Source organism: Lynx canadensis, chromosome A1, assembly GCF_007474595.2.
Source record: "Lynx canadensis isolate LIC74 chromosome A1, mLynCan4.pri.v2, whole genome shotgun sequence".
NCBI classification, from domain to species: domain Eukaryota; kingdom Metazoa; phylum Chordata; class Mammalia; order Carnivora; family Felidae; genus Lynx; species Lynx canadensis.
In genome coordinates this window covers 186,588,088-186,612,441 of record NC_044303.2, presented here as the reverse complement: position 1 = coordinate 186,612,441, position 24,354 = coordinate 186,588,088, and the positions used below count along the sequence as shown (strand labels likewise).

General features: G+C 36.3%; 1 protein-coding gene across 2 annotated transcripts in view; it reads left to right on the top strand.

The window, feature by feature from the left end:
- Positions 1-17,820, top strand: part of GABRG2 (gamma-aminobutyric acid type A receptor subunit gamma2) — a 114,096-nt gene extending 96,276 nt beyond the window's left edge. The window contains exons 8-10 of one of the 2 annotated variants that reach the window (XM_030327997.1): positions 12,703-12,908; positions 14,894-14,917; positions 16,324-17,820. In XM_030327997.1, coding sequence (XP_030183857.1) covers positions 12,703-12,908; positions 14,894-14,917; positions 16,324-16,599 — 506 coding nt within the window. In that variant the 3' untranslated portion in view covers positions 16,600-17,820. The remainder of the gene's footprint in view (positions 1-12,702; positions 12,909-14,893; positions 14,918-16,323) is intronic. The other variant, XM_030328007.1, reaches the window with a different exon arrangement.
- The last annotated feature ends 6,534 nt before the right edge of the window (positions 17,821-24,354 follow it).

Sequence of the window (24,354 nt, the reverse complement as noted above, 5' to 3'; positions counted from 1 at the left end):
ATTCCCCTAAGTTGATTTGCTTTTACCTCAGTCAGCAATTACATAGAAATGCTGCATTAAAAAAGTGTTTAAAAGTTTTCTAGTTCTAGTTCTCCTTAATTACCTTTATTTGCTTTCTTTGGTAAATTTTCTTAATAAATTTCAATTAACTAGGAAAAAATCAAACTTCTAATTTCAACAGATTTTTGTTTTGGTCTCTGGGCAGTTATATTTTGGAGCTGCTCACACAAACTCATAAGAGCTCATTGTGTTTATTCTTTCCAAACGTTGTATTGAGAGATGTCACATTGGTAGACTGAAGTCAGCCAAGGTGAGAGTATTAACATCATGGAAATAGGCAAACACTAAAAATCAGGACTGCCTTTTTTTCCCCAGTAAATTGTCACACATTTACCAGTGCATAACTGATGTCTATTAATTCCAACATCCACAGTTATAATGACATTTGAAGACATATACACAGCCATTGGCTCTGTGTAGAAGAACAAATTTAAAATGCTATTTTTGAAAAAATACCTGTAACATTTTTGGAACACCACCATTCACCCCCCACCACACACACACACACACACACACACACATTCTTTTAAGATTATTTGAGGTTGCTTGATGTATTATATATGTGATATTACCTTGGATTTTCATACATCTTTCCTCATGTGAGGAAGAAGGTTCACATAGATTATTACAAAGCCACAGACTCACAGGGACATTACAGTCTAGGTCCATGAATGATATTTTCATACTACATAAAATCCCTTAGATAACTAAGAATAGAGCTGTCGAAAGATGAATTATAAAATCACAATCCTCTTTCATCAGCTCTGTGAAAACTAGAACCACATCTCTTGCTCAGTCTTTGGCTAGAGAGTCAATACAATTGCAATAGTCAGGAGCTTGGGTTTTAAAATCCAATAAACCTGGATTTCAACCCACATGTATAATATAACCTTGAAAATGCTCTTTAATTTGTATAAATCACAGTTTCTTCAAATGGAGAACATATATCATTTTCTGTACCTAACTTGTAGGGTTTTATTAGGTTACATATTCTATGTAACACATATGAAATATAGTAAGGCCTTAGAAATGTTAGCAACTACAGGTGACCCTTGAATAATGTGAGGATTAAGGGCTTTGACTCCACCTGTGCAAAAATCAATGGATAACTTCTAACTCTCCCAAAACTTAAGTACTAATAGCCTATTGTTGACTGGAAGCCTTACCACTAACACACACATTGTATGCTACATGATCTATGTACTGTATGATCTTACAGTAAAGTAAGGTAGAGAAAAGCAAATGCTAAGAAAATCGTAAGGAAGAGAAAATACAGTACTGTGCTGTTTTTATTGGAAAAAATCTGAATAGAGTGGACCCACGTAGTTCAAGGGTCAACTAGATAGTCATTTTCAGACAAAATGACCTGTACCAGGTTATTAAAACTGAGGGCAAAAGATGTTATGGGAAGAAGACATCATTTGCATGTTTATCCTCTTCTAAACCTAATTTATTTTCCCATCTGTTTCAAAATAGTTTTATTTTGATTTTTCTGTTATATGGAGTACTTTATTACAAGTCCTATTCAAAAGTTATGAGATCTTGTCTGATACTTTAAGCTGAAACAAATCCAAAATATGTTGAGACTATTACTTTAGGACCATTACTTGTCACTGTGATTAGAATGCATTGCATTACATGCTCACATGTCTGTCTCTCACAACAGAATGTAAATGTTTTTTTTTTTTTTTCATTCCCAGTATAGTGCCTGGTGCATAGCTGGTACCTCAGTGATTATTCCAGTAATGTATGCTCTTAAGACTGGATGGAACAAACGCATTAATGCATTTCAATCTACCCCTATCAAAGATATTTTAAGAAAAAGCTTTTAAATCAATCTCTTCTCTTGAAATTCAGACTTCCGCTGGTCAAAACCCCTCTTAAGACCATTTGGTAATTCATTTCGACCACCCATTAAGTGAATGCTCATTGGCAAAGCACCATGGTAGGAGAAGGGATCTAGGTGAGTGAGCTAAGGAATGAGGGAGAGGCCCCTGAACAAATAACAGGTAGGTGTTCCTATTTGTTAATCTTTGACTACAAGTCCTGCATGTTTAATATAGCACCTGTGCCCTTTCTGCTCTTTACAAGTGCATATAGAAGTTGAAATGACAATAAAAATTATTATCACATATTTTAGGGGTAAGCAGAGGGCTGCAATGTTAAATGACATTAACAAAGTCACAGGACCAGCAGATAGTACATCTATCTGCACCTTGGATAATGGGACTTATATTTGCTCTGTGAGGCCTTGTTGAAAGCTGTAGTGGGGAAAGGTGGGCCAGCTGAACTGACACAGTTTCTCTGTATTCACTTTGCTGTCTTCTCCTGATGTAGAACTTCTTAAATTTAACTGTGCATTTAAATCACAAGAGTGCCATTAAAAGTACAGCTGCCTCAGTCCAATCACAGGACATGTCGATTTCATTTTTGAAATCATGGCCTGGGTGTCAGGATTAAAAAGCAATTTTGCAGGTGATTCAAATGTGTGATCATATTACCTTTTCCAGTGTTTATAACCTAGAGTTAAACCAGATGACTCTAAACCCCTGTGGATCATAAGTTTCTTGCTGCAGAATAGTGATAGGCAAGTTGTTTAGTAAGTGAGATAAATATACCTGTGTGGCTCAGATTCTGGCTGCTTTCTGAGCTCAGACCACAAGGGCATGGGGGGAGCAGTTATCTTGGAGCTTGTAACACTTGAATGTAGTTTGGTATGCAGGCGGTAGCTGGTAAACCTTAATCACGATTTAATGACGATGGATGAAATGGTAAAAATACCAGTTGGTATTTTTCACCTAAGTAACCTGAGGTGCTTAAGTACCTATTTTGCACCTAAGTAACGTGAGGTAACATGGCTGAGAGCTTACTTGATGCCAGGACTGGAGGAATTGATAAAACTTGTGGATATTTTTCATCCATCCCAGGTAAGAGAAGTCTAATTCTTTGCTTAGCAAAACTGCGCTTAAAAAGCACCCCCAGCTATCTTGTTGGTTGGTGAATGAGTTAAAACTACACTTGTCTGCCACTCATTGTTCTCTTTCCTGAGGCTCCCAGCAGAAACTTGAAAATATCATGAAACAGTTTCCTTAAGGTTTTTCTTTTAAATGGCTGTGATGAACTTCCAAGTAGCCTAAATAACATTTTCTCAACTTGCTTGATAAGTGTTTAACTTACATGTCAGATCTGTCAGATTTTCTGAAGTGAATTTATCTATGGTATCTACTATAAATACTGACATTTTCACTCCTCCATAGGTCAAGTGTGGCTTGAGGCCTGAATGTGAAGGGAAGGTCAGGTCCCAATTTAGTTTTTAAATTCTTCTCCCCCAAATATCAACTGTAATTAAGTATTCAAGAACTTCTACATGAATTAATGCATAGACAACTAAAGTGAAGCTTTTTCAGTTTGAGAAGCAGACTGTTCTTCTCTAAAATAAATATCTTACATTTACTGATATCTTACTAGGAATTGACAGTTAATGAACATTACTTAATCTTCATGAGAATACTATGGGGTCTGCCCCTCTCCACACCATCCCAGTTTGTAGAGGAGAAATTTGGCCATTGCTGAAGTTCTACCATGGCAATATGGAAGACCCACAGTCCACATCAACCCAGATTAGGAATATACACTAGCTTCCAAGTGTCTGGGGCTTCATGCTGCATATTAGATACATATTTGTAGAGAACGAAAGAATATAACAATGTGGGTCAGAACATAACATTTTATTTATTTATTTATTTATTTATTTATTTATTTATTTATTTTTGAGAGAGAGAGAGAGACTGAGCGAGCATGAGTGGGGAGGGGCAGAGAGAAGAGTGAGACACAGAATTCAAAGCAGACTCCAGACTTTGAGCTGTCAGCACAAAGCCTGACACAGGACTCAAACCCATGGACCACGAGATCATGATCTGAGCCGAACTCAGATGCTTAACCTACTGAGCCACCCAGGTGCCCCAGAGCATTGTGCTTTAAATCAGATTCCACAGGCTTGCATCTCATCTCATCTCTGTCACTTACTACCTTGGACAAATTTCTTATTTTTTCGGTGCTTTTTTTCACCTGCAAAAAAAAGGGATAACAGTGATAATCCTCATTGTGAGGATAATACATCAAGTGCCTGACACAGTACCTGGCCAAAGAAGGAGATCCATAAATGTTAGCTGCTTTTATGTGCAGTTAAAACTCTCTCCTCCAAGTCATCAATATGAAATCCTATTTTCAAATGTAGGGTAACTGTCTCTGTCCTTTCATGTATACACTATTCATTGATTGGTTCATTTATGAACTCAAAAGATATTGAGTCCAAGAACTACACTTGTCCATAAAATCACAAAGGACATTAAGATAGAGGTCTTTTCTGTTGTCTCAGAGTATACAGACTAGGAAGGGAGATGGGTTATTCCATAATAATAATATAGGAAAGAGGATAGGATTTATAACTGCAGTTCCCTGATCGTTCCTCCCTCTCTGTGAAAGGCTACTCTTTTCTGTGAAGTGATTTCAACCAGCACAGATCTTTCCCCTCTTGAGAATTTCATAACAGAAAATCAGAGGAAACTTGATTTTAACTAAGACATAATGGCCCAAGAGAGCCACATGGTTCTCGTGACTTATTTATTCTATAACTGGAAGTTTGTACTTCTTAATCCCCTTCACCTATTTTGCCTATATCCCTCCCCACCTCCCCTCTAACAAACACCAGTTTGTTCTCATGAGTCTGTTTCTATTCTTGTTGTTGTTTGCTCATTTGTACATTTGTCTTTAGATTTCACGTATAAGTGAAATCATATGGCATTTGTCTTTGCCTGATTTATTTCACTAAGCATAATACCCTCTAAGGTCATACATGTTGTCACAAAAGGAAAGATTTTATTTTTCTTGTAGCTGAGGAATAGTCCATGGTGTGTACATACCATGTTACCTTTATCCATCCATCTATCAATGGATACTTGGGTTTCTTCCATGTCTTGGCTATTCTAAATGCCACCGCAATAACCATAAGGGTGCACATATCTTTTTGAATTAGGGTTTTCATTTTTTTCAGGTAAATGCCCAGAAGTGGAATTACTGGATAATGTAGTAATTCTATTTTTAGTTTTTTGAAGAACTTCCATACTGTTTTCCAGAGTGGCTACACCAATTTACGTCTTTAACAACAGTGTGCAATGCTTCCTTTTCCTCCACATCCCTGCCAAGACTGCTATTTCTTGTGTTTTTGATACTAGCCATTCTCACAGGTGTGAGGTAATATCTTACTGTAATTTTGATTTGCATTCCCCTAATAACTAGTGATGCTGAGCATATTTTCATGAGTATCTCGGCCATTTCTGTGAGTCATCTTTGGAAAAATGTCTATTCACATCATCTGATCATTTTAATTGGATTCTTTACTTTTTTAGTGTTGAGTTGTAGGAGTTCTTAATATATTTTGGATATTAACCCCTTATCAGAGATATCATTTGCAAATATCTTCTTCCATTCTGTAGGTTGCCTTTTTGTTTTCTTGATGGTTTCCTTTGCTATGCCAAAGGTTTTTAGTTTGATATAGTCCCAATTGTTTACTGTTTCTTTTGTTTTCCCTGCCTGGAGAGACATATTCAGAAAAAAAATATTGCAAAGGCTGAGGTCCATGAGTTTACCAGCTATGTTTTCTTTTAGGAGTTTTATGGTTTCAGGTCTTACATTAGATCTTTCATCCATTTTGAGTCTATTTTTGTAGATGATGCGGGAAAGTGATCCAGTTGCATTATTTTTCACATAGCTGTCCAGTTTTCCCAACACTATTTATCAAAGAGATTTTCTTTTTCTCATTGCATATTCTTGCCTCCTGTCTTGTAGATTAATTGGCCATATATGCATGGATTCATTTCTGGGCTCTTTTCTTCTGATCCATTTGTCTATGTGTCTGTTTTTGTGCCAGTACCATACTCTTGACTACTACAGCTTCATGGTATTGTTTCAAGCCTGGGATTGTGATACCTCCAACTTTGCCTTTCATCAAGATTGCTTTGGCTATGAAAGATGTTGTATGGCTCCACACAATTGTAAGATTGGGAAAAATGCTTTTGTTATTTTGACAGAAATTGCACTGAATCTGTAGATTGCTTTGGGTAATAGGGACATTTTAACAATATTAGATGTTCCAAATCATGAGAATGTTCTATCCACTTGTTTGTGCTGTCTTCAATTTATAATCATTTTCAGAGTCAGGTCTTTCACTTCCTTGGTTAAATTTATTCCTAAGTATTTTATTATTTTTGATGCAATTAAAAGGATTTGTGGTAGAGTCTTTAGGGTTTTTTGTATGTAGTATCATACCATCTGCAAATAGTTAACAGTTTTACCTATTCCTTACCAATTCAGACACCATTTATTTCTTTTTCTTTTTAAAAAATTTTTTTTAATCTTTTTTTTTTAATGTTTATTTTTGAGAGAGAGAAAGAGAGCGTGAGCAGGGGAGGGGCAGAGAGAGAGGAAGGCACAGAATCTGAAGCAGACTCCAGGCTCTAGGCTGTAAGCACAGAGCCCAACATGGGGCTCAAACTCACGGACCGTGAGATCATGACCTGAGCTGAAGTCAGATGCTTAACTGACTAAGCCACCCAGGTGCCCCCATTTATTTCTTTTTCTTATCTGATTGTTATAGCTACGACTTCTGATACTATGTTAAATAAACGTGGTGAGAGTGGACATCCTTGTCTTATTCTTCAGCTTTTCACCATTACGGTGTTGGCTGTGGGTTTTTCATATATGGCCTTTATTATGTTGAGGTACATTCCTTCTATACACATTTCGTTGAGAGTTTTTATCATGAATGGATGTTGAATTTTGTCAAATGCCTTTCTGCATCTATTGAGATGATATGATTTTTTAAAATGATTTTTATCTTTCATTTTGTTAATGTAGTGCATCACATTGATTGATTTGCACATACTGAACCATCCTCACATCCCTGGAATAAATATCACTTAATAGTATTGAATGATCCTTTTAATTTATTGTTAAACTCAGTTTGCTAACATTTTGTTGAGAATTTTTGCATCTATATTTATCAGGAATATTGGTCTGCAATTTTCTTTCTCTCTCTTTTGTAGTGTCTTTTCTGGTTTTGTTATGAGGGTAATGCCTTATAAAATGAATTTGGAGCATTCTCTTCTCTTCCATTTTTTGAATAGTTTGAGAGGAATAGGCATGAAGTCATCTTCAAGTGTTTGGTAGAATTCATCTGTGAAGCCATCTAGTCTCAGACTTTTGTTTGTTTTTTTTTTTTGAATACCAAATCAATTTCATTACTAGTAATTAGCCTGTTCATTTTTCAAATTTAAAAAAAATTAATGTTTATTTTTGAGAGAGGGAGAGAGAGTGTGAGCTGGGGAGGGGCTGAGCTATCAGCACAGAGCCTGACACAGGGCTCAAACTCACGAACTGTGAGATCATGATGTGAGCCAAAGTCGGATGCTTAATCAACTGAGCCACCCAGGTGCCCCATTAGCCTGCTCATTTTTTAAAAAAATTCATCCTGAGTCAGTCTTAGATGATTGTAAATTTCTAGGAATTTATCCATTTCTTCTAGGCTATCCATTTTTTTGGCACACATTTTTCAAAATAGTCCGTTATTTTTTATATCTCTGTCTTATCAGTTATAACTTCTCTTTCAGTTCTGACTTTGAGTCCTTTCTCTTTTTTTCTTGATTAGTCTTACTAAAGATTTCTCGATTTTATCTTTTAAAAGAACAAGTTTTAGTTTCTTTTCCTTTTGTCTCTATTTCATTTATTTCTACTCTGATCTTTATCATTTCCATCCTTCTACTAACCTTAGGCTTCATTCTTCTGTTTCTAATTCCTTGAGGTGTAAAGCTAGATTTGAGATTAAGTTTTACTTGAGATTTTTCTTGTTTCTTGATGTAGGCCTGTATTGCTATAAACTTCCCTCACAGAACTGCTTTTGCTGTCTCCCAAAGATTCTGAACCGTATTATTTCTATTTTCATTTGTCTCTAGGTATTTTTTTATTTCCTCTTTGATTTCTTTCTTGACTCATTTGTTCTTTAGCAGTGGGCTGTCTTTGTGTTTCTTCCAGTTCTTTTCTTATAATTGACTTCTACTTTATTTTTTTATATTTTTTTAAGTTTTTTTATTTTTGGGAAAGAGAGAACTAGCAGGGGAGGGACAGAGAGAGAGAGAGAGCGGGACAGAGGATCCAAGCAGGCTTTGTGCTGACAGCTGAGAGTTTCATGCAGGGCTCAAATTCACAAACCGTGAGATCATGACCTGAGCCCAAGTTGGATGCTTAACCAACTGAGCCACCCAGGTGTCCCAATCTCTACTTTCATATAATTGTGGTTCTTAAATTTATTAAGACTTGTTTTGTGGTACAATGTGTGTTCTATCCCTAGAGAATGTTCCATGTGCACTTGAAAAGGATGTGTATTCTGCTGTTTTGGGATGGATTTTTCTGTGTATATAAGTCCATTTGGTCTAATATGTCATTTAAAGCCACTGTTCCTCTAATGATTTTCCATCTGAATGATCTATCCGTTGATGTAAATGGGCTTTTAAAGTCCCTTATTATTATTGTATTACTGACAATTTCTTCCCTTTATGTCTGTTAATATTTATATGTTTAGGTGCTCCTATGTTGGGTGTGTGTAGATATTTACAAGTGTTATGCCCTCTTGTTGCATTGGTCTTTTTATTATATGTAATGCCCTTCTTTGTCTTGTTACAGCCTTTGCCTTAAAGTCTATTTTGTCTGGAAAAAAAGTATTGCCATCCCAGTTTTTCCTACTTTCCTTTTCATGAAATATCTTTTTCTATCCCTTCACTTTCAGTCTGTATGTGTCTTTAGGTCTGAAGTGAGTCTCTTTTAGGCAGCATAAAGATGGTCTTGTTTTTTTTTTTAATACATTCAGTCACTCTGTCTTTTGATTGAAGCATTTAGTCCATTTACATTTAAAGTAATTATCAGTAGGTATGTATTTATTGCCATTTTTAATTATTGTCTTCTCATTGTTTTATAGTTTTGTTTTGTTTTAATTTTGTTTTAGGGACGCCTGTGTGGCTCTGTTGGTTAAGCATCTTACTTTGGCTCAGGTCATGATCTCATGGCTTGTGAGTTTGGGCTCCACGTTGGGCTCTGTGCTGATACCCGGGAGCCTGGAGCCTGCTTTGGATTGTGTGTGTGTCTTTCTCTCTGCCATCACCCACTCCCTCTCTCTCAAAAATAAACATTAAAAAAAATTTAAGTAATAATATTTTTAAATGTTTATTTTTGAGAGAGACAGAGCATGAGCAGGGGAGGGAGACACAGAATCCAAAACAGGCTCCAGGCTCTGAGCTGTCAGTACAGAGCTAGACATAGTGCTTGAACCCATGAACTGTGAGATCATGACCTGTGCTGAAGTCAGATGCTTACCAACTGAGCCACCCAGGTGCCCCTATACTTCTATCTTCTTTTGCTCTCTTCCCTCATAGTTTGATGACCTTCTTTAGTGTTATGCTTCAATTATTTTCTCTTTATTTTTTGAAGGTGCATCTATTTTAAGTTTTTAGTTTGTGATTACCATGAGGTCCATATATAACATCCTAAGTATATAGTAGTCTGTATTAAGTTGGTGGCAGCTTAAGTCCAAATACATTCTGAAACACTACATTTTTACTCTCCATGTTTATGTATATGATGTCATATTTAACATCTTTTTATTTTATGTATTCCTTGACTAATTTCTGTAGATATAGCTGATTATACTAATTTTGCATTTTAACCTTCATACTAGCTCAATGATTAATTTGCTAACTTTAATGTATATTTGCTTTTGCCATTGAGATTTTTCTTTCTTTCATAATTTTCCTCTAGGTATAGCCTTTTATTTTCCACTTAAGAAGTTCCTTTTACATTTCCTGTAAGGCCAGTTTAGTGGTGATGAAATCCTGTAACTTTCATTTGTCTAGGAAACTCTCTTTCCTTCTACATACCAGCCTTTTCTGATGGAGTATTGTTGTTTATAGGTTTTTCCTTTCAGCACTTTAATATCATGCTACTCCCTTCTGGCCTGCAAAGTCTCAGCTGAAAAAATTAGCTGAGGACTTTAGAGGGTTTTGCCTGTTAGGTAACTGTTTGCCCCGCTCTTGCTGTTTTCTTGTCTTAAATTCTGCCATTTTAATTATGTGTCATGGTGTGGACCTCCTTGGATTTGCTTGGGACTTCCTGGACTTGGATGTCATTTTTCTTTCCCAGATTAGGGAAGTTTTTAGCTGTCATTTCTTCAAATAAGTTTCTATTCCCTTCTTTCTCTCTTCTCCTCTGGGACCTCTATAATGCAAATGTTAGTATGCTTGTGTTGTCTCAGAGATCCCTTAACCTATTCTCATTTTTTCAAATTCTTTTTTCTTTTTGCTATTCAGCTTGGGTGCTTTCCATTACCCTGTCTCCCAGTTCACTCATCCATTCTTCTGCATCCTCAAATCTTCTGTTGATTCCTTCTAGTGCATTTTTAATTACAGTTATTATATGCCCTGACTAGTTCATTATATTTTCTATTTTTTTGTTGTTGTTCTCATTGTGTTCACTCACCCACCTCTCAAGGCATGTGACCATTACTTTGAACTCTTTTCCAGGGATTTTGCTTATCTCCATTTTGTTTAGCTCTTTTTCTGTGGTTTTGTCTTGTTTTTTTTTTTTTGTTTGGAACATATTCCTCTGTCCCCTCATTTTGTGTAACTCTCTGTTTTTATGTATCAGGTAGGTCAGCTATATCTGATCTTGAAATTAGTGGCTTTATGGTGAAGGCATCCCGTGGTGCCCCACAGCATAATATACCTTTGTTTCCAGAGCCAGGTGCCCCAGAGATATCCCCTGTGTGTGCATCTTCCTGTTGTGGCTGTACTGCTGTGGACACATTGGTGGGTGGGGTCTGCCCCTCACACAGCTAGCGGAGAGGCCTGTTTATATGGGCAATAGACTCTTTGAGGGGTCACTGGTCCCAACTGAGGCTACCTGGCTGGTTATGTCAGGACAGCAGTCACTTTGGAGGGGTGCCTGCTGAGGCAGGTGGATTATGTGGGATGGACCTATTGAGGAATGAGGGGGTGGTGCAAGTGCTGCTCACAAAGAAGAGAATTTCAGAAATGGCCCTTGCAAGCATCCAGACATCTAGGCTGAAGCATGCCAAGAAAAATGGCACCTGTCAGTACCTCTTTTCCTGGAGAAAGCTTCTGCAGATTTCTGACCCTCTGGCACATATTTGAAAATCAGTCATAAATATCCTTTTCAAACTGGTTCTTCTGTGTTTGAAAAGTTGGCACTTTTCTTACTGCTTCTTCAGTGCTGGCTTTTTAAAAGTCAAGACTTGGTGTCCTTATAACCTTCCTGCTCTCCTGGAGTTAAGCCATGCTGATTTTTTAAAAAAATGTTTATTTACTTTTATTTTGAGAGAGAGTGTTCACAAGTGGGGCAGAAGCAGAGAGAGAGAGAGAGAAATCCCAAGTAGGCTATATGCTCAGCATGGAGCCCAACATGGGTCTCTTATCTCACAATTGTGAGATCATGACCTGAGCCAAAATCAAGAGTCAGACACTTAACTGACTGAGCCATCCAGCTGCCCCAAGCCCTGCTGATTTTTAAAACCAGACATAGCGACTCATCTCAAGTGTAGGAGCCCAGGGCTGGGGGGCCCAGTATGGGGCTTGATCCCATTGTTCCTCCATGCTTCTGATGTCCCTCCTACTTCTTGGTAGCTGCAGCAGTTAAGTTCCTCAACATATCTCTGTTCCTCTTACCCTTCTTGATGTAGCCTTCTTTTTATTACTTTAGCTGTTAGAGAAGATCTGTTCTGCCAATCTTCAGGTCATTTTCAGAGTGAGTTGCAATATAGGTAGTTGTTACACCTTGGTATATCTGTGAGGTTGGTGAACTCATGATTCTTCTACTCCACCATCTTCTTTCTATATCATATCCTTTAAAAAACTCATTAATCAGAACGTGTCACTTAGCACATCTCCTCTATTTAACAGCATTTAATGGATTCTGTTGTATTTTAAATGAAATGCAAACTCCTTTGCATGCTATGCATGATACAACTTCTGTTATCCCAGTATCACCTTGACACCCCTCCCTCTCCCCAGATGCTAGGTATTCTATTTTTTTTTAAAAAAGACATAGTGTCCCTTCCTCAATATCTTCCTTTTACTCTGCAATTAGCTAAAAGTTGGTGTCTTCTAACTTTTTAAGCTCCTTAACTATCACCTCTTCAAAGATGCCTTTCCTTAGCATTCCATCTAACTAGGTTTTCAACACCTATGCTGTTATCCATGGCATGAACCATAATTTGTAATTATACTTTTCTTTGCTCACTTGATATATAGTGTTCTTTGTCACTAAAATGTAAGGTACATACGCTCAGGGAACATGTTCATCTTATTTTTCAGCATATACTCAGTGCTTGTCATAGTAACTGATACATGGTAGGCAGGCAATAAATATTTGTGGGCAGAGCGAATGGATTACACCTGCGCCTCCTTTCCCTTATTGAGGTTGCTTATCAGCAGTCACAAAACAAATTTTGTTTCAGTAGTGACTCAGTTACCCAACTTGCTGATAAGGTCACATGGTCTGTTTTACTGTACCTTTCTTCAGGTATCACCACTGTCCTGACAATGACCACCCTCAGCACTATTGCCCGGAAGTCACTCCCCAAGGTCTCCTATGTCACAGCAATGGATCTCTTTGTATCTGTTTGCTTCATCTTTGTCTTCTCTGCTTTGGTGGAGTATGGCACCCTGCATTATTTTGTCAGCAACCGGAAACCAAGCAAGGATAAAGACAAAAAGAAGAAAAACCCTGTATGTATCATTTCCCATTGGGATCATGGAGATTTTTATGTAGAAGCCCACCTAGTTTTGTTTTTGTTGGGTCTTAGTCTGTCTGCAGACTAAACCTCAGTGATTTGGGTTCCAAAATGAAAACAGAATGTATGAGTTTGGCTAGGACATAAGAATTCATTTTGGTCATTAGTTATTTGGGAGAGACCTGATTCATGAAGGAAGACTCCCACTCTTTTCATTTCATGGGAATTATAAATATTGCTGACACCTGCATTTATTTTCTATTGATTGTCACCTTTCTGTTCCTTACAATAACATTCTTAAGTTATTGTTATTTTAAAATAACATTTTCATTCAAGGCTTTCCACTAGGAAGCCATAATGTTCTTGAAACTTCAAAGATCACCACATTTTTGCAAGTAATTGTCTCTGTGCATGTTACCACCAGAGTACTACTATTGGTTTCATACCAAAATGTATATCATTTTGTTTTTAAATGAAATGATACTCTATTGTTTGGGCAAGTTACTTAGCCCCTGAGTGTCTTTGTTTACTCATATACAAAATATGTATTTTTTATAATAATTACCTCAAAGGGCTACTGTGGCAATGAAGGTAAAAAGCATTACATGGTACCTTACAAATGGAAGTCCTTACCTTTAATAGTTGATGATGACGATGGTTGATGTTGATGATTTATACACTTACCAACAAGGATTGATTTCAATGATTTGGAAAAAGGTAGGATGACTTCACCTTGCCATCAAACTTTAAATAAAAAGGCACAGATAAACAAGCCTAAAGCAATTATCTTTTAATATGGATGTTGAAGAGAGCAAGTATACCCATTTATGTACCTGAATGTGGCCGGCTGGCTCATAGGAAGCCCTGTGGAAGTTAAGGTCCATTCCCTTCTAAGTCGGGGGCAAAGGAAGTCACCCTAGCTTCCTCAGTGTATAGCCCTTCCTTGTCTGATGTAAGGGCCATGAGGGCCTTGATAGTGGCTAGTTATCTGGCCCACCAACTTAGGGGGAACTAAATTATAATGAGGAAATATAGCTGATTCTAGGTTGTATCCTGATGGATCTCCAGGAAACCTGGTGAGATTCTACAAATGGCATATATTTACTTGAATGTAACAATTTGCAACAGGTAAAGAAAAAAATCATCATTATTCTTGGTAATTAAAACAAAAAGAAATGCTTATCCTTAATTTCCCAACTATTCACTAAGCTTTATGCAGTCCTTTCCTTCCCTTTTTGTTTTGTCTTTGCATTTTTTCTAACCTTATTTTATTTTTGTTGTTGTATTTTTTTAAATTATTATTTCTCCCCATTCTTCACTTTCCATTATTTTTCCCAAGAATAGAGTTCTATACCATTCAGCATTATTACCTTCCAGCATTGATAAGGATGTGAGGGTGTGCTTTTAAACAAGAGTCCTTCGGAAAAAGCCTTTATGCCCTAACAGCTATATGATTGCAGAGGAGATTAAAGAAACTGAAAAAAAATTAAATTATCTGAGAATTCATGGACTTCCCTATTTTAAGACAATCAAGTGATTTATCAAAACAAGAAAAAGACTAAGCTGTGAAGGAAAAGCTGAAACCTTATTTTTCCATTTAATATGCTCTTTGGTTCATTCTATTAAGACTTACCTATTAAGGCTTCTTTGACAATAATTAGAAAATAAAAATCACAATACTTCTATACAGGGAAGCCAGGCTATGGAAAGCTTCCTCACAAGTGGACAACACTGGCTTTTATAGTTAAGTAATTGTGGATTAATTTATTAAAATCCCCAAATTCCATTTTCCAACGTTAGGCATATACTTTATTCCAAGTTCAGAATTGTCCTTCTGTGTTTATAATTTCAGTTCATTTTACTTACTATGTTTTTAAAATGTATTTTTAATTTGTCTTATTTTGTCTTTTTCTTTTCTTTTTTTCCTTCTTTTAATTAAAAAAAAAAATGCAATTCTCTTTTCTGTCTACAAACCCAAAGCTTCTTCGGATGTTTTCCTTCAAGGTATAATGTTTTTGGAATGAAAATTCACTGCATGCAACTGCTGAATTTAATTATTAACGCTTACATGGTGTTTCGACTTCTTTTGTTTTTTAGTGAGTAGACCTTTAAGCATTCTACTAAAGATAAGGGCTTTGAGATGAAGAAAGCTTTATAGATGTCCAGAGTTGAGTCATCAACCCTACACTAATTCACAGAAGTGTTGACCCTATAGAAAGCTCAAAAGCTGCAAACTCTATGAGATGTCCTTAGAAAAGAGGGCCTCTTTAAACATCAAAACCAAAACTTATCCTCTCTTCCCAGATAAAAATAGGATCCAATTTCACTGACAGCACCTAACATATATACTATATATGTTCTTAAAATGTAACTCTGTAAATCTGAATTCAAAATAAGATTTGTTTTTTGTTAAGTAAATTTAATAATCTCCATTGGTCTGAACCCTACCTCTCAGTTTTATAAAAATAATACTCTTTGAAATGCTTTAAGTTAAAATATCCATCCCTTTCCTCTAGAATAATCCAGGGGCCTTTTGGCTCTATCATGCAATACTGCAATGATATTTCTTTTCCCAGTTGAATTCTGATAATTTTCTCAGAGACACTGGGATTTGTGTTTATAATATCCAAAACAAACTCCTCCAAATTAAATTAATCATTGAGATTTATAGTTATTTCATAATTAATATGACAGCAAAGATCAAATTATCATTCAGTTTATTGATATTAGTTTCTTCTCAAATGCTAAAAAGGTGGTAGCATTTTTTTTTTCTGAATGTTGACTCACATATAGGTAAACATTGCTGATGTTCTAAAGCTTCTAGATGGTAAATGTTAGACAAAGCACTATATGTCTTTAAAACATAAGCCATACCATTTGTGGCCTATACTTAGGAAACTCCTACATTTGTATATATTTTAACATTTTCTTTTAATAGCATTTAGTACATTATACTTTGCTCAGTGTAATGGGGTTTACCATTTGCCTATAGGTAAGCATGACACAAAATTTGAGTTCAAAATTAATGCATTTTATTTCTCTGTTCTACTCACATGCAACACCATTAAATGCCTTCATGTAACCAATCTCACATCTAATATTTACTAGACTAAGATTCCATGTAGTTGTTTGATTTAAATCTTTAAACTTTGAGTTCTTTTGGTGTTCAATCTTCTTGCTATAGCTATTAGCTTGATGGTATTATTTTCAGCTGCACTGCTTAAGCTCAAAATTTGAAATCTGCAAATGTGCTATCCTTCTAAGTTCAATTTTACCATTGTAGATCACGATGTCATAGCAATTTCCTGAGTACTCATTTTCAGATTCATCATTCACATTGGTGACATTGTGGAGACTTAATCTAGGATTTATCAAGTATATCTAATTCTTCTTCCCTACCCTTGTCTCAGGCCCCTACCATTGATATCCGCCCAAGATCAGCAACCATTCAAATGAACAATGCCACTCACCTTCAAGAGAGAGATGAAGAATATGGGTATGAGTGTCTCGATGGCAAGGACTGTGCCAGTTTTTTCTGCTGTTTTGAAGATTGCCGAACAGGAGCTTGGAGACATGGGAGGATACATATCCGTATCGCCAAAATGGACTCATATGCACGGATCTTCTTCCCCACTGCCTTCTGCTTGTTCAATCTGGTTTATTGGGTTTCCTACCTTTACCTGTGAAAGAGGTATGGGTTTTATTGATGTGGGTCTTATTCACTAAATCTCATGGAGAGGAGATGTCCTTTCTAAAGTCCACTTAAATAATCCCCTGTGTGGTTTATGATAATTTGAATTTGTTTCTATGTTCTAACCTGCTAAATTGTATTAATGTTATATTGTTTGCGCCCAACTCTCCTGTGGTAAGTGTAATTTGAACTCTAATGTTTGCTGTGTTTCAAACCTGCAAGGCAGAGTGAAATTAGAGCAAGAACACTGAAATCAACAAGATACCTTTCAGCTACAACAACTGAAATAGTGAAAGCCATGACTGTTTACAGTGGTGGTGTCCTTAATCAATTCAAAATACAATTAGATGCAAAATGTCCAAAACTGCACCCTATGTTCATTTGGGGGCAGGTTGTGGTAAATTTTATCCCAGTAGAATATCTCCTTCATTTGAGAAAAATCACAAGTCACTTTAAATATAAGAGCCTAGACTAGAAATCTATTACACCTCTATCCCAAGATAGCAAGAAATTTTCCTCCACATCACATGTACAATGATGTAAATATTTCAATAACGTAGAATGCTTCAAGTTTAATGCATGCATCTCTTTAGAACCAAAATAAATGGAATGAAGTTAACATCACAAAGCATTGTCTTTTATTCTGTGTCTTTGGGCAATAAAAGAATCATGAATGTAACGATAAGGGTTTGGGTTTGGAATTGGAGGGAGGAATTTTCTCTACCTTCTCCCTCACGCATGAAGATTCAAACAGCTTTTTTTTTTTTTCTTTTCCTTGTAGGACAGATTAGAACACTTTAAGTAAAATATAGACTGAATAATTGACATTTGCCACTTCTAAATATGCCCAATTTCATAGAGTATAAAGTAATTGTATGTGCTTGCCGCTATTTTTTCTTCCTTTTAGGTTGATAGATTATAACAGAACTTATTCTCCATCTCAAGATCTGCTTCTAGTGATTGTGAGTGCCTTGTGGGCAGAATCCTTGTCATTTCCTCTTTGGGTCCTCAGCACCTTATATAGTGCCTAGCACATAGTTGGTGCTCAACAGATAGGGTTTGAAGTAAATTGGCTTCATATGCTTCTGTGAATCTCTCTGAGCTGGCCTGCAACCAGTGACTCATCTTTTGAACATAGGCATGGTCAAGTGATACTTGATCTTGTGAAAATGAACAAAAGGATCCAAAGAACTTTGCCTAAAATAAACTTTTGATAATGAACAATAGCCAAAGTCCACACTCCTTTTAAAATAATACTTAAGTCATATGTTTATGCAAAAAAAAAAAAAATGAGTCTACTAGGGCATAATTAGAGTTTGTGTATTTTTTTCCAGGTTTGGGGATGAGTTAGCTTTGACCCATCCACAATTCCACTTGAAGACATAGGACAGGCAAGATCAGGAATCATACCTGACTAGTGTTCAGAATGTTTTCTATGCTCTGTAAAAAAAAAAAAAAAATGCACTGAAAATTAACTTCTAAAAATAAAACAAGAAATGAATGACTTACATGGAGGTTGAACCTATGACTGTGGCTTCTTTCAACTAAATGATAATCACATGAAGTGGTTGTCCCAGACTTCAAACATGATGAGTTGAGCTCCACCTTTAAGTACTCATCCTGAATCCCCTTTTTTCTAAAATAACACCCTTTGTCAGTTCTTCTTTATAGCAACCATTTCTTAAAGTCAGAATTCAATCATAGCCAGTATAACTTGATAGATAATCTAAAAAGAGTAGAAAAGAAAGAGTGGCTTTGTTATAAAGCTATGTGAAGTCCTCATTGAGTCATCTGGATGAATCTTGAAACACATCTAGCTGCCAATTTTACAAATCTTTAATATATCAGTACTCTCATATATAACCTCAAAGACATGTAAATAAAATTATTTTCATGTTTTGAATTGTTAACAATTTAATGTTGACTCTTTAGGAGAGTTGTCGGCAAATTTTCAATGGTGAGAAACACATTATTGTCAACTTGAAATGTATTCTGTAATGGGGACACGCAAAAAAAAAGCTAGCTTTCCAATGTATGCATAGTACTGGCAGTATGAATATATGTTATATATAATCTTATTAGCTGCTCCCCATCTGTGTATTTCAAAACCTTTTCACAAAGGGAATTGCCTAATATGTGGATTTTTCCAATAAAAATGCTGCATTCTAATTGATGGTGGCATGTCAGTGGTCTGGTTGGACTTGTTTGTCGTGAAGACCTTGACTTCTCTCCAGTAGCATTCCCCAATGCTGCTTTCCTTTTATGTGAGCTTTATTTGTGAGCAGTGTGATCATATTATGCATGGTGATGCTCCTCACTTCGAAGAAATTAAGAGATATATTTGAGGTGTGAAATGGAAATGGAAGGAAGTAATAACACCAAGTAAGTAAAGCTCAAGCCTTCTGTACCTCCAAACTTGTGGTGTGGTTAAGAATACGGACACTGGTGTCAAACATAATTGGGATCCCGACTTTACCATTTGCCTGTTGTTTGACAGTTATTAATTCATCCTTTATAATCCTCCATTTTATCAGCTAAAAGGTATAATAATGCCACCTCATGTAGTGACACTCAACAAATGATCAAAATGTCTTCTTTCACTTCCAGGGCCTCCGATATTCTGCCATCATGATCCTCCCACCTCCATCATATAAGCTGTCTTTAAAAATATCCAACAATACTCACATATGTCTTAATGTGACTCTGCAGCATGAGGTTTCATTCTTAAAGAGTATTTGTATTGCAAACATTCCTTTAAACTATAAAAATCTGAGAGTCTCTTATTGAAGAAGTCTTACAGATTACTTTTAAGGCCAAAGAACCTTTCCCTGTACCCCCAAACTTAAAAACATAGGGAGATATGCTCCAGAGACAGTGTCATATTTTATTGAAGTCCTCTGAAATTCTCAAAAGAAAGTAGCATAATCCTTTGCAAGCACAGCTGCCCTAACCTTCCTCTGCCTGTCATTCTCTTGGCTTTTCATGGCTGCCTGCATCCAATTTAGACATCTTTCTCACCTTCTAGACATGTTTAAAAAACAATTTCACTTAGGTCTTGTTTTCTGTCTAACTCAATGCCCTTATATTTAGCTGAGTGCGTATTCATTGTATGGCCTTCAGCCCCCTTTTTAAGTCTCATATTATTCTGACTAGTAGCAACAATTTTTGTCTGTGATGAAGGTCAAATTAAATTAACCAAATGATGCAGTCTTTGGGGATTGTGTCAAAAATTGCTGTCTGTATGCTTTGTCACTATGAATTTTTGTCAAATGTGTAGGAGAAAGGGAGGATGACCTAGACCAAAAGCTCTGCTATGTTTTTTAGTGCTGGTTGAATTGCCAAAGGTCACACAGCCAGTTAATGGCAAACCTGGGAGAGGCATCTGACCATTGCTCTTTCTACTGGGTCATAGAGCATTTCAGGATTTGGAAGTAAAATTCTATAATACTTTATCTTTCTGTTAATACTTGAGGATCCGCCAAACTTGAGGATGCCTTTCTTTGATCTTGACCTCGCTTTGAATATTTTATTGCCATGAGACAGAAATTTTAGAATATGTAGTAAAAGAGATAATGTGATAAATTTTGCATTTCTTTTATTCTCTTTCTAATGTAATGATCAAACACTATTCGGTGTTACCTGCTGCTTTCAGAATGCTGTTTGAAAGAAGACATCTCCAGTTACCTGAAAAATTCCAGACCCAGAGTTGGCCTTTGTCCCTTAGGACTTGAGACAATAGACAACTAAAGATTTTCCTATGGCTCCTCGGTATAGGCTCATTATTTCTATTATATCAAGAAAGTGCTACGACTGCTTTATTGTTACCAGTTCTGACAATAAAAATCATAGGCCAATTATAAATCCAGTTGTAACTTTCTTCTGCCATATTTGGGATATAAACATTTTCCCTTTTTATTTTTAGAGCAAAATGGAAAAGCAGAGGCTGTTTCAGTTTACCTAGGTTCAAATCCAGGCCCTCTCAAGACCTATTATTCCTGAATAGGGGATAATAATGGCTTTATAACTCATAATTTTGTTGTAAGGAGTAACTGAGTTAATACCAAAGAAGGACTGCATGTTAATAATTTTCCTCAGCACAGAAAAGAAAGGGCATGAGATCTTTCTTAGTCTATCTTGCTTAAGAATATGGATTATCATTTATGAAGTTAATTACTACATATTCCCACTTTGTGGGAATAATAAACAGATAATAAACAATACCTATCTTTACTGACATGCAATACTTGGGAAATTCATGTATATAAAGAATAGAGCCAAGTACTAATAATTACTCCCAAGTGGAACAGTGTATCATTTCAATTACCATAGATGATACATATAAAGACACAAGTGTAGCTATCTTTTAAAAAGTAAAAAAGATTTCCCTTAAAAACATGGAAATGTGTAATGGGATTGCTAAATAAACATAAGTGACATTATCAACAAAGGTGTAGTTCCATCTTAATATAGTACATTTTTATAAGTCAATAAATTATTTTGTAGCTAATTTATAAAATCCTTAAAGAAATCAACATGAGGACTCAATCATAATTGAGGACTCTTGCCATTAAAAGAAAAACAAAATGTCACTGGGCCTGGGATAGAGAATTCAAGTCACATCTGGGGATGTTCCTAACTATTCCTATCTTGGGAGACTCAGTCTCATATGTAAATGAAGGTAATTGGTCTCTTCTGACTGATGTTAATTCTATCACTCCTCTGCTAATGTTACTGATATCATCTAACATTCAGACCCTCCTAAACTCTGTCATATCTTCCACACAGTTGTCTTGACTCATTTGTCCTATTTCCTCCTTGAGTCTTTTCCAAAACAGTGACACATTGCTGGAATGCCTTTCTCTGTTCACTTTCTGAAGAGTTGCTAATTAAAGATTCTACCTAGTCCATGGAGACTTTCCAGTCTGACTAAAGTATGATAGGCTATTTTCTTTTATTTCTTTCAGTATTTGATGGGATTTTTGAGTAGCCTTATCCTAATGTTTACCTCAGCTAAGTACTTATATTTATTTAATCCTCTTAGTAAACAAATTTTAAATGAACAATTCTGTAACAAGAATCTGATATAAATAATTCAGCAAAATTTGCATCTTAAACCAGGTTATCTTCTATCTCCCTGCTCTATGAGTTTGCCTCTTATTTTTTTCTGTCACTTGTATTTTTTATGGGTCTGAAAATAAGTCCCTCATCAAAGAAGTTTGGATGAAGCATCTGTAAAATCAACTTAATATAAAACTTTCAGTAAACACATATCAAGAGCCTCACATAGGGCACTGTAAGTATAGGAAGAAATAAATTTTAAGGCATTCTCTGCTTCAGAATGCCCTTAATATGATAGAGAAGTCAGATAAGAATATAAGTAACTAAAATGGAGCTGCACTAAATAGTTGTAGGTAGAGGAAATTACTATTCTAACTGGGTGAAACTAGAAAAGATTTTCTCTGTAATACAAAGCATTCCACCATATGTAAGGAAGGCTCATTACTGCTTTAGAACTTTCTCTCTGAACACTAATGAAAGCCTTGTAGAAGTTTTGAAAAAATATGAAAAACTAAAAAAAAAAAATTATCCTAATCCACTAGCAAGAGTTAACCACTAAAATCATCATTTAAATTTTTCCTTTATATAGTGAGACACTAGCTAGCTAGCTAGTTAACTACATAATAGAGGTATAAACATAGATACAAACAGAAGGATAGGTATATAGATCTGTTTTGTAGCCTGATTTTTTCACACAGTTATGCATGTATTTATGTACATATATAACAAACAATTTCTGGTGTTCTATTTTTATATCAGATAGCAATACCATAATTTATTTAGCCAGTCCATATTCTGAAAATTTGTTATTTCTTAACATAATTTCTGAAAATTGTATTGTTATACATAATGATACAATGAATATCTATATTTATCTCAGGCACTGAGATATAGGCATTTAACAGCGTCTTAGCAGAAATCAAGATGGCACACTCAAAGGGGATAAATGAAAAATTAATGAAATTATTCACAAAGGTCCACCAATAAAAGGATGATGTAGTATCATGGGAAAGCCATTATCATCTGAGTTTTCTATTGCCATTACATCAAGTTACCACAAATTTAGTTATCTAGAACAGCAAAAATTCATGATCATACCTCAAAGTTTGTAGTCTCGCTGGCTAACCTAAAGGTGTTCTCTGGGCCAAGTTCCTTTTGGAGGTGCTAAGAGAGAACTGGTTCTTTGCTTTTTTCAGGTTCTAAAGGCTTCCTGCATTTCTTGGCTGATGGCCCTTTTCCATCTTCAAAGCCAGCAATTATATCAGTCCAACTTCTGACTCCTTCTTCATAACTCTAGCTCCAACCTCCTGCTTCCCATGTATAAAGGCGATTGTGATTACATTGGGCCCACCTACATAATCCAGGATAACCCACTCATCTCCATACTCTAAGCTTAATCACATCTTCAAAGTCCTTTTTGATAAGTAAGGCCTCATATTCACAAATTTCAGGGATTAGAACATCAACATGTTGGGGACACCATTATTCTGCCTACCACACCACTCTAAGTCCTGAAAGTGCAAGAGGAAGGAGCAGTATTGGAACCTAGAAAATGCCATAGAACAGAACCCACCAACAGGAGCTGTGGCTTTAGATAGATGATATAGCTACTGCCAAACAGTGGCCAGGCAGGGAGGGAGGGTGAGAACAAGTACCCATAATTCTCTCCTCTCCTACCTAAAGCATCTCATTGGTCAAACCAAATGGAAACTAGAGAGCATGGAAAACCAGCTAGTGGGGACTAGAGAGATTAGCCTCGTGGGGTATACCTCATGGTGAGAAAGCCTGGAGAACAGGTCTAGAGAAATTGATAGAAATTACCCAATAAATCTCTCCAAAAATTAGTACATGTGGTGCATGACAAAGCCTCTTTATTTGCACAACAGTCATCATAACTCTGATTATAAAGGTTAAATTTAGGGGGTGCTTGGGTGGCTCAGTGGCTCAGTCGGTTAAGCATTCAACTTTGGCTCAGGTCATGATCTCATGGTTGGTGAGTTCAAGCCCTGCGTTGGGGTCTGTGCTGACAGCTCAGAGCCTGGAGCCTGCTTCAGATTGTGTGTCTCCCTCTCTCTCTGCCCCTTCCCCCACTCATACTCTGTCTCTCTCTCTCAAAAATAAATAAGCATTTAAAAAATTTAAAGGTTAAATATAGGTCTTTTCAGTTGATGCCTAGTCTATGAAAAAAGTAGTCTTTAAAAGGAATTTTATTGGAGTACCAAAAACTGATATATTTTATACCGTGTATTCTGTTCAACATGAACAACTTTCCAATTGGCTTTATAACAGGTAAATGCCTTCAGGAAACTGCTTTTGGAGAGTTAATATAGGCTAATAGCCATGGCCCTCAGGTGAGCCCCATGCAAGGGTGCCAAGTCAGTGATTTATAGGGCAAAGCAGGCTTGAGCTACTTTAACAAAGCGTGGACCATCTGAGCCAATATTTCGCATCTGCTCTCACTCAGTTTAAAGAGAGATGTGGCTTCTGAGTTAAGGGGTCCCCAAGGGTATAATTCTATAATGGGTTGAAGCTAAAAATAGCAAAGCCAGAGTCCTATTTCTGTAAATAAAATGACTATAGGGACAACAGAGACTATTAGCACAACTTAACCTAAAGAGACTATGGATAAAACCATATGGAGAACGGATCAACCCATAGACCCTCTGAACCCAACATCCGACAGGGTATAAAA